The 10,178-nt window shown below is 40.5% G+C and overlaps 1 protein-coding gene across 1 annotated transcript; it reads right to left on the bottom strand.

Annotated features, from left to right (window-relative positions):
• Window positions 1-466: 466 nt before the first annotated feature.
• LOC119217227 (vitellogenin-2-like) lies at window positions 467-9,647 on the bottom strand. The gene is made up of 34 exons (XM_037470710.2): window positions 9,542-9,647; window positions 9,239-9,259; window positions 8,999-9,150; window positions 8,629-8,880; window positions 8,385-8,546; window positions 8,146-8,294; window positions 7,896-8,046; window positions 7,650-7,807; window positions 7,407-7,572; window positions 7,193-7,318; window positions 6,874-7,089; window positions 6,566-6,783; window positions 6,375-6,472; window positions 6,162-6,286; window positions 5,794-5,895; window positions 5,590-5,709; window positions 5,301-5,487; window positions 5,122-5,215; window positions 4,821-5,006; window positions 4,594-4,738; window positions 4,305-4,506; window positions 3,435-3,856; window positions 3,294-3,338; window positions 3,147-3,215; window positions 2,845-3,051; window positions 2,618-2,760; window positions 2,284-2,422; window positions 2,044-2,173; window positions 1,769-1,952; window positions 1,575-1,663; window positions 1,381-1,475; window positions 1,124-1,289; window positions 832-993; window positions 467-739 (listed from the first exon to the last, which is right to left on the bottom strand). Exons 1-34 carry the CDS (start codon window positions 9,579-9,581, stop codon window positions 627-629), a joined length of 5,034 nt encoding a protein of 1,677 aa, XP_037326607.2. The 5' UTR covers window positions 9,582-9,647; the 3' UTR covers window positions 467-626.
• Window positions 9,648-10,178: the final 531 nt, after the last annotated feature.

Here is a 10,178-nt window from a genome sequence, read left to right as displayed (position 1 = left end):
TTTTAAATTCTCATAAGACTAGAACAAACTGCTCTTATAATGTTAACTCTGTCATGCTGCCCCCAAATATAGCCCCTGACCCAGACTTCCTCTCGCCTGAACCCTCCCTGGGTCCATGTATCCCTACGGATATTGGTTCTGGCTCCATGTTCACTGAGATAGTTGGTTAATTTGATTTAATTCAAAATTGTTTTCTTTTCATATATATATATATTTAATATTATTTACTTCATGAGCTTAAATATTTCTGATAGTAATAATTTGCTGTAATGTGATATTTCTATATTAAGACTTTAAAGTAAATAGTGCAAAGATAGAGGCCGGTTACTTTGGGAAATTTATGACTTTCAGAAGCCATATTCTTTTTGACTTAAGCGACCTTTTGATACACAAAATACATACATACATACTTAGTGTAACATAGATAAGCTTGAATGGCAGGGTAAAAAAGACAAACAACTCTTGGTATGGGTGATTTTCTCTTTGCTCTATTGACATTTTGTAACTGGCATTGTAAATAATTTACAAGAAAGTTAAAAGATGGTTGTACAATCTTTAAATGAACAGTTGAACAAGGTCATTAGAATTAAAAATGGTATGATGTCATCAGACTGAAGTCAGTGAGATTATGCGCATTGAGGGGTGCAACGGCAGGCCAGGTGGGCTTCGGTTGTGTCTCTAATGTCGCCGCTCTTCTCGAAGATGCTGCTTGGACCCTGGGAGCGGTTCAGGTTAGATGCTGTAAAAGATGGAGGAAGTAAAGAAATTAGGCACTGCTTGATAAAAAACGTTATCGAATATTTTGTTTGTGTAATTTTTTTGCTGACTCACCAGCGGGCACGCAGTGGAAGGCAACATTGACGGTGGTTTTCCTCACTGCCACACAGTTGGGCAAGCAGCGCAGCACAGGCTCAACAGAGTAGCATTTGGACTTTTGGCCATGGAGGACCACCTGCTTCTCAAGCTTGACAGATTCAAGGTTCATGTAACACTCTGAAAAGGGCAGAAAATAGATTTTAATTATACATATAATTACCTAAGTAGGCAAAAAAGCAGGCTTTTAATGTAGTTTATTAATTTTATATTCTTCCAATAGCAAAAGTTGAAGCAAGTGTTTCATTACCAGAGGCATCACGGCAGCTTTTTCCAGGCAGAACCCAGCTATGAGCAAAGCTGACTGCGTTCTCGGTCAGGCGTTTGTTGGGTGTCTTGAACTCCTGTCTGACTTCGCCGTCAGCTGCTCCGCAGAGTCCACAAGTCTTACTTCTCATCCAGTCCACAATTTGAACCTGGAAACCACAAACAATTCATGTTTGATCTATTAACAGCTATGTGAAAAGATCTAAAGCTTAAAGATAGTTGTTGGATTTCTGCAATCACCTTCACTGATTCCAGATCAACGTACACCTCCTGGAGACCAAATTGTGGAGCCAAGACAGAAATACCCTCAGAGCTCTGTCTGATTTGGAATTTACCTAAAATGAATGAAAATGTTTCAACATTTTTCACTTTCGGCATTTAAAAAATTGATGCATGATGAAATACATTGAATTTGAATTAATAGAATAAAAAACCTTCGGTATGATCATATGGCAGTTGACTGAGTTCTACACCGTTAACCTTGACCTTGATAGCGCTGTCCTTGGGATACAGATCAACTTCACTGTTGGAAAACAATAGAAATACATATATGGAAGTTATTTTCTTGATTTGTTTTAGTTTTTTCAGGGACAGTTCGAACAATTTACTTAAAGAGACTGCTTCTTACACGTTGTCGATCTTGACATAGATCCAGTTCTCTTTCTTTGTTTGATCCCTCTTCAGCAGAACAATAAATTTAAGTTCTTCAGTGCAATCCTGAGCCATGACCTGGAAGCAAGAGTGGGGCATCTCGATCCTGTGTTCCCTCTTGTTGAATGTGGTCAGCGTATCTTTGACCATGGAACACTCAGCTGAAATGGGAGGAAAAGATTGAACAGTTATCTTACTATTTACTGATTGCTGAGACAATTTCATGTAACCTATTCTTCCAAATGTTTTCACCTGCATTAGCCTTGGTGAGCATATAGATTAACTGGTCGGCCAAGTTGTTCTCGTATGGTGTCAGCTCAGCGGCGGCGTCACCGATAGGCAGAGAAATAGGGATAGCAACTCCAAGCTTGTAAAATGTCCTCTGTAATATCGAAAAATGAAAATGGTTTTGAAAATTTGAATTGCAAACTGTGAAACAAAGTATGATGCAGACCTTTTCTGTGTGTAAGTATTGGGCAATATAAATTGTACCTTTGGTGTCTTCAGAACAACATTGAGGGTCTTCTCAGAGGCAGCAGCCACAGACAGTTTGATCTCATTGCGAACATTTTGGACCTTTGCTTGGGTTATTCCATATTCCTTTGTGTAGCGGGAAAGGAACTCAGAGAGCCTGGCAATGCAATAATATTTTAAAATTAAAAACAGTTAATAATAATAAAAATAGTGACGTAAATCTTGCATTTTCAACATAGTATACGTAGGTGCATACATATATGTAGTACTTTGAGATAAAGTACGTTGTTTTGTAGTTTTTAGTAGCAAAACATTGCACATGAAATGAAAATCACTGAAATCACCACGTTACCTTTTTGCGAAGCGCTTCATGCTCTCTGGAAGTTTTTCCCAGGTAATCTTCATGCGGACTGCAGCATCTTTTCCGATACGGCCAGTCTCAGCTGTGATCTCAGTCTCGTATTCTTTGCACTGAAGGCCCCAGGCGAGTTTAGCCTGCAATACATTTCAATCAAAGTTACAATCTCAAGAATCAGATGGATTTTTACCATTGTTACATCCCTGAATCAAATTTTTTACCATTATTTTGTAGTCGCTGAGCTTCACTCCATCGGCACAGATTCTCCAGTGGTTGTTCTCTTCCAGGCTAGCAAAAACAATCTGCAGTCTCTCATTAGCTCTGTCAAGATAAGCTGCGACCTGGTACCCCTGAACCTGGTGGTCGGCTCTCACAGCACGTATGAGAATGGTCACAGCAGGATCGATGGTATCAGAAAGATACTTGGCCTTTAAGGGAATAGCAGAATTTGGTGATTATGAAATGTTATATTGTTTTTCCATCAAATACAAAAGTCTGTAAATGTCTCGGTCACATGACTTACCTTATTGTAGATGGTCTCAAAGCTGTAAGCACTGCTTCTGCTGTTGACACGTTCCCTGGAAAGGTCATGCTGCAACAAAGAAACCATACATTAAGCCTGCTTAACATGTCATGAACAAAGTGCACGTGTCAACAAACTGATGATTACCTGGTGGATGTGGTCCTTGGTAAAGTTCATGGCGTTTATTTGTTGCTGCAATAGAAAAAATATTTGATTATAAGCTTATTTCTTTTACGTTTTTTCTTCCACTGGGTATCTCTATGTATTTTAGAGTTAAAGTCGAATCACCTTGGTCCTGTAGGGGATCCTGGAGCTGGAGGAGCTGGAGGAACTGGAGGAACTGGAGGAGCTGGAGTTGGAAGAGCTGCTGCTGCTAGAAGAGAGAGATGAACGTCTGCTTGAAGAACTGCTGCTAGAAGAACTGCTGCTGGAAGAACTGCTGCTTGAAGAGGAGCTGGAGGAAGACTTGGATGACGCAGATGAGGATTTGCTTGAGCGAGAGCTGGAAGTATTAGCGCTGCTGGAGCTGGAAGAAGATGATGTTCTGTTCTTCAGACCAGGTGCCAGGATTTTCCTGAGTTTCAACAGGACGTTCTTGTCCCCCAGGGATTCGTCTTCCTCACTCATGTTAATCACTTTGATGATCTTCTCCGCTGCTTGTTCTCCAACCTGAATCTCAATTTCAATCCTCTCAATGGCTGGTCCAGCAGCTGCAATCAAATAGATCAACATAAATAACTACAAATCTTTAAAATAACAAAATTACTTACATCCTTATTTACTAGGAAAATTGCACTAGTTAATTAGTTTTTTGTTTGGTAAATTGTGGCGAGAGGCACTCATCAACCAATTTAAGGTTTTACATGAACCTTCAGTGGTCTTATGAATGTATTCAAGGCCTCTTTGATTGAGTTAGACTTTGAATGTTGTAAAAGCTTCTTTCCTTTGTTGAATGCGTTTTGGAATATCCTGGATTTATTGTTGATTAACCACAGAAGTCATTGTATGACAAGCCAAGCCAGTTATCGCAATTGTGATTAAAACAAACCCAAATGACTTGGAAGCTAGTGTGTGGGAAAAGTCTATTTGCTACAAGGTGTCTAAAGTGGCTTGTATAAGGTTGGTAAAGGGAAATTGCAACATCATCCATTCACTTGCCTGGTGAAATCTCAACCAAGAAGCTGTGTTCTCCAATCATGCTGTACAGTGGGCAGTCTCTGATAAAGGTCGCGTTGCGAGATTCAAACTCAGAGCACGCCTTGATACCGAAGGTAAGGCTTTCAACACACATTCTCTTCTGGAGGGCCTTGGGCCTCAGTCTGCTTTGAGCGTCACCTTGAAGGATTTCAGATGATGCCGACTGTAAAACAACAACAGAGGCTATAACATGAATTTGAAAAAGTGTAAATGCTTGTGTTGAAAATGTTGTTCAGTGAATCAAACTCACGAGGCTACTAGACAGAGAGGATGCAATCCTTGAAATCTTTGAGGAGAAGCTCTCCCTTGAGACTTCAACTGCAGATGGAACCATTGGTGTGATTTTGGCAGCAGCGAGGTCTTCCACATTTCTTGCAATGGCAAAAGTCTCAACACTGTTGGAGAATAAGATCATTTGAGGGTACAAAAATTTCAAACCAACTGGTTGATTCAAGTTACTTGATGACCAGTACATACCGTGCTGATGCAATTTTACTGACACCCTCAAGAGGAAGGAGCTGAAGCTTGAAGTTGCCCTTAGTTATGTCGATTCTTGCTTCTAGCTTTGCAGGAATAATTGTGTGAACTTTGGCTCTTGACATCAGAACAGCCTGGTTGAAAGCAGTATTCACTCCCATAACTGCATACACATGTGTGGAAACACTGCAAAGGACAGAACACATCAGTTTTAAGGCTGATCTCTTCGGATGAATCCTTTTGATAGTTAAACTGGTGTGAAGAACGTGTATATTTTTCAAATAAGTTACAACTGTATTACCTGGGGCTAATGGTAGTCCTCATGCTTATGTCAGACTTCAGGAGCTGGGCAACATGATAGTCAGCAGTCAGTGGGGGTGACACGGTTGCCTTGACTGTGAAAACACATTTCAGCATTGGTTTAAGTTGTTTGGAATTTTGTCCAATCAGGGACAGTTAAGCTGCACAAATGCAACTTACATTCAGCAGATGCAGCAGCCACAGCAGCAGTGTACAAACTGAGCTCCATGGGCAGACCAACGCTGGTGGGAATGATGCGACGGATCTCAGACAACAGCAGGGGTTTAGCGTATTGCAATGTGACACCCGCCAGCAGAGCATCCAAAGACTCTCTGCCATAGGTTTTCATTGCTGGTCCACTGGCAAGCTTTAAGCACATAATATCTTATAAGACACCAAATCATTGGTCCATAATACATGTATTACCAATCAGTCACTTACAGTAAAGCTGAAAAGGATAATGGTGTACCTGAATAAGCTGATTGATAACGGCTTTGTCAACGTTGGCGAAGGCAACTTCCTGTCCGAAGACCTTCACGTAAACGGAGGCCAGGGGCTGGCTGGAAGGAGTAGCCCTCCACTCAGAAAGCTGTGCAAAGAAAAAGAATTTAGAACACTGCATTCAACTTTTGGAAATGAATCACATAATTCTTGAAGATTCCCCAAAACTTACAGCTTTCATAACTTGTCTCATCTTGGTCATCCTGTCAGCATTCTCAGGAACCTCTTTGATTTTCAGCATGGCCTCCTGCATTCCCTCGGTTCTTGCTCCAAGCTGAAAAAGATCCACATTTAATGGATAAGTACTTTCAGAATGATTCTTATGTGAACAACTAATATTAATGCAGCTTGATTAAAGGTAACATCATTAGCTAGCTCAATGTCCTTTTTGCTACTATAATTTGATGCAGTATTTTTTGCAAAGGGGTAAAACAACACACTAAAGATGCCCCTTCAATACACACAGTATATATGAAATGTATATACATGTAAAAATAAAGGCCTTATAGTCTTTAAGCTTGCTATGTCAGACATGATTACCTCAACAACATCGGCATATGCTCCTGCCAGGTAGGAACGAGCTTTGGCCACAATGGATCTTGGCAAAACAGTTGCAGCATCGTTAATATAGAAGGCGCTGGCAGCAGCTCCCATCATCCAGGGGTCTGCAGGGAAAAAATCAACAATATAATATATAACAACATATTTTAATCCAAAAATCTCTGTTGATAAATTATCCTATTATGCTCTTACCGTGGTAGGCATCAACATAGAGAGATCTGCTGAAGCGATAGCTGAGTCTGTTGAACTTGGGACTGAGGATCCTCAGAGCAACATTACAGGCAGAAGCACTGAAAGTAGGACATTACAACACACGTGATTATTGATGCTAACATGTTCAAATTGCAAAAAGGAAGAAATATCCAAGATTTGATGATTCTTACACAGAGGCCATGTCAGGTGAGGTGTTTCTGGTCATAGACTTCATGTAAGAGTAGACAAAGCTAGAAACCTGCAGGCTTTTCTCAGTCAAGAGGTTATTGGCAAGAGTAATGACCAGTCCCATGGGCAGCTTGGTTTCAAACAACACAATAGCAGCAACCATACGGACTTCTGAGTGGAGATCCTTGTCCATGAACAGCTGAAGCGCCATATCCTGGATCTGATTGACAAAGATTGTGTGTAAATGAAATTGCCTTGAATCTATCCATTCATTCCCAGTAAAACAAGGAATAGGACCATGTAGTCTCACCATCTTGGGCTCCCTCTTAGCAATGTTCCTCATGGCCTGAACAGCCTCAACGTGAGCTCTGAGTGGAAGATCAGCAGCAGCACTTCCAATGCCAGGCAGGAACTTTGTGATTGTCTTCAGGCTGGAAGGATGTCCAGCATTTCCCAGTACTTTCAGAGCAATAATGAGCCCCTCAATGTCGGTCTTGTCAGCCTGGACAGCTAGTTCGTGGATGGGCTGTGGAAGGACAGAAAAACATTCATGTAACACCTCTTAGATGATATAACTGAATGTAATAAATATTATCCCATATATAATCCCTTGCAAAAATGATACATACCTTCACAAGCTCAGCAGGGCAGTCTGGGTTCTCTGCACAGTATTTAGAAACCAGGGTGCCGTATCCCAGCATGACAACCTCACGCAGAATTGGGTTTTCTTGGACCTTGCTTTCCGTAAACATGCTCTGAAAAGGGTTAAAAGATATTGTGACAATGATAATGCATCCAATTTTTACAACTATCAAAACAAATTATTGAATTATGCTAACTTGCCTGTATCAGCTGGATGGCCTCGAGGTCAGCTGTCACCATGTGAATAGATGCTATCAGTGCCTGAGTAGATTCTGCAACAGTCAGCTCGCCAGCAAGGAACTTCTCCTTTATGAACCTCAGAGCAGCAGAAGTACCAACGGCGGGGATAACATTCAGGATCCAGTGCCTGTGGAAAATCAACATCATATATAATTGCATTATCAATGGAACCTTTTTTCCACTGCTGTCAAAAGTCACAATTACCTGTGATCGGCTTTAGCTTTGAACTGATTCCAGATGGCCTCGATACTCTCATGTCTCGCCACACGCAGTAGCTGGATGAGCTCAAGGAACTTCAGAGGGGCATCTTCGTGGACCTTTTCCACATTGAATTTCACCAGGTGGTTCAGAACCTCAATAACCTGCGGGAGAAAAAGTCTCTCAGCTTGAAAGTTTGTGGCTACAAGATTAATTAAAAAGAACGTTTTGAGGGATCATTTTATGAAGTACCTGAGCCTCAACATTGCTGATCCTCAGAAGCTGGATGGGTGTCTGGAGAAGCTCGTTGCCGAACTCGTACTGCACTGATCCACGGTGAAGATATTCAGCGCTGGTGGCCACTGATCGGGTGTCCTTAATCTCCAGGAAGGTCAGGTTTTGTCTACAAGTGAACATAATTAGTATCAATCTGTACTGTGACACTTATATAGTGTTGATAACACTGGTATTGCACTCTTCTTTTTAATTGAAAACAACTTACCTAGCCTCCATCTGGGCAGCACCGTTCAAGATGTTGAGAGGGGAAAACTGGATGATCTCAATACCAGACGCATTCAAGAGCAGAGCACCAGTGGATGTTTCCTTGATGATGTAGTTAGAAGCAGCGGCTGCCTTAAGGTTGTTTCCTCTCTGCAATGAGAAGACACAATATCACCACATCAGTGGGTCAAGAAGCAAACCATTTTAGAGATTGCGAAGCGAGATGGGATTTGCACTTACAGCCTCACACTCAACACATCTTTCTGTGTAAGTCAAACCGATGTCCTTTATGATTCTCTTCTGGCATTTGTTCAGGTCCTTAGACTTGGTCAACAGGATAAGCTCCTCCTTTGCGTCCTCACTGAGGAGATAGTGGGTCTTGCACACACCCTGTGTTCCAGGCTAGTTCACATAAAAACAAACAGTAAGTCCAAGTATTGCGGCAGTTTGCGAGTAGAACTCAATGAAAATGAGTTATTTGTACCTCTTGCAGCTCGTAGACATTTTGAGTCTTCTTGATGTTCAGCTGGAAGATGTTAAGGACTCCTCTGTAGATATTCAGCACAGTTTCAGAGACGCCAGCCGGAGCGAATACTTTTCCGACAACACCGTTGGAATATTCAAACTTGATGGGTGTTGTGAGCTGAGCAGCCAGGGCAGAAGTTATCTTGGTAGCTGGGGAGAAATCATCTTTGGGCCAGAAGCCACTGAACTCCAAGATTTCTGGGTCCACAAGCTGTAAGGAACATGGCACATTGAGTAAATGAAACACTTGATTGTTCATAAATCACCTTTTTATTCCAGTTCATTTAACATTGCTCATAAATAAGCTAAAACATTGAAATGGTCCTTGCCTTCAGCGTGTAGGTGTTTTCAGCCTCTGCACTGATCCAAATGTTGCTCAGTAGTTTCACTCCAGTCCGTGCCAGACCCTCCTCGGGTAGGCCGCCCATAACAAATGCCTCATATTTGTAGACATAGGTCTTTCCATCGGCAAACTGGGGAGCTGAAAAAACAGAATTTTTCCATATTAATACAATTTTAAAATGAGAAACATTTTATATCCATGATAACTTAACAGAATAACAACTTACCCAAATGGGTTTGGTGACACGCTGCAAAATAGAAATATTTAAGTTATTTTGCTGTTTTTATTTGTCAATAAACAAGATATGTGGGGAAAATTGACAATTGTATTCTTTATAAACCATCTATTTTGACCGACTGTATTTAACTGGAAAGACAGTTGGTAACACAATGTCTCTTTTTCTGCTCAATCATTGTTCAAATATGAACAGCATTGTATTGTCAGCAAATGCAGATGTTGTTCTTTTTTTTATAAAAATGTAATTAATTTTTCAGTTGATTTTGTTTTAAATGCATAAAGAAATACTCACCCGCAAGGGCTACCGTGAGGGCCAGCAAAATCACCCTCATGGCTTTTGGATGTGAAGTTCTACAGGGAGAGGTTTCCTTTTAAAGCCAGGTTTTGCCTCTCTAAATTAATCATTAACTATGTATCAGCCTTCTTTGCTGTTTATGTTACCTTGCCCTGACTATACAGATTAGACAAACAGAGTATGACACAAATGAAAGGTGTCAGGCAAGTTGTCTTAACCTGACATCCTGGCACAAACAGGCTGATGTCCAAAATCTATAGTTTTGCTCTCTCTTCCGGCTGTCGATGTTTTAAAAAAATGTAATCAAATAATAAACTTACAGTTAACACATTTATATATATTTTTCATACCTGTTTTAACCAATAATACAAATCTTAAAATCATATTTATCTTATGTAATTCTCTAATCATTCAACAAATGGCGAATATTAAACCTTCCAGTTTAAATCCTACAATACAAATCCTTTCATTATTAAAAGAAACTTGCCAAATAAAACACGATAAAACTACAATTATATAATTGTTACTGTTGCATAAACATGTCACCATTCAAATCTTTCATTAAAATGTCAGTGTGTTATGACCTTACATTTTACCACGGTTTTGTCAGCTTGATTGAGAAATTGCAAACAAC

Source organism: Pungitius pungitius, chromosome 7, assembly GCF_949316345.1.
Source record: "Pungitius pungitius chromosome 7, fPunPun2.1, whole genome shotgun sequence".
Classification (NCBI taxonomy): Eukaryota; Metazoa; Chordata; class Actinopteri; order Perciformes; family Gasterosteidae; genus Pungitius; species Pungitius pungitius.
Note: the sequence above shows the minus strand (reverse complement) of the source record. Positions and strands in the feature narration are given on the sequence as shown.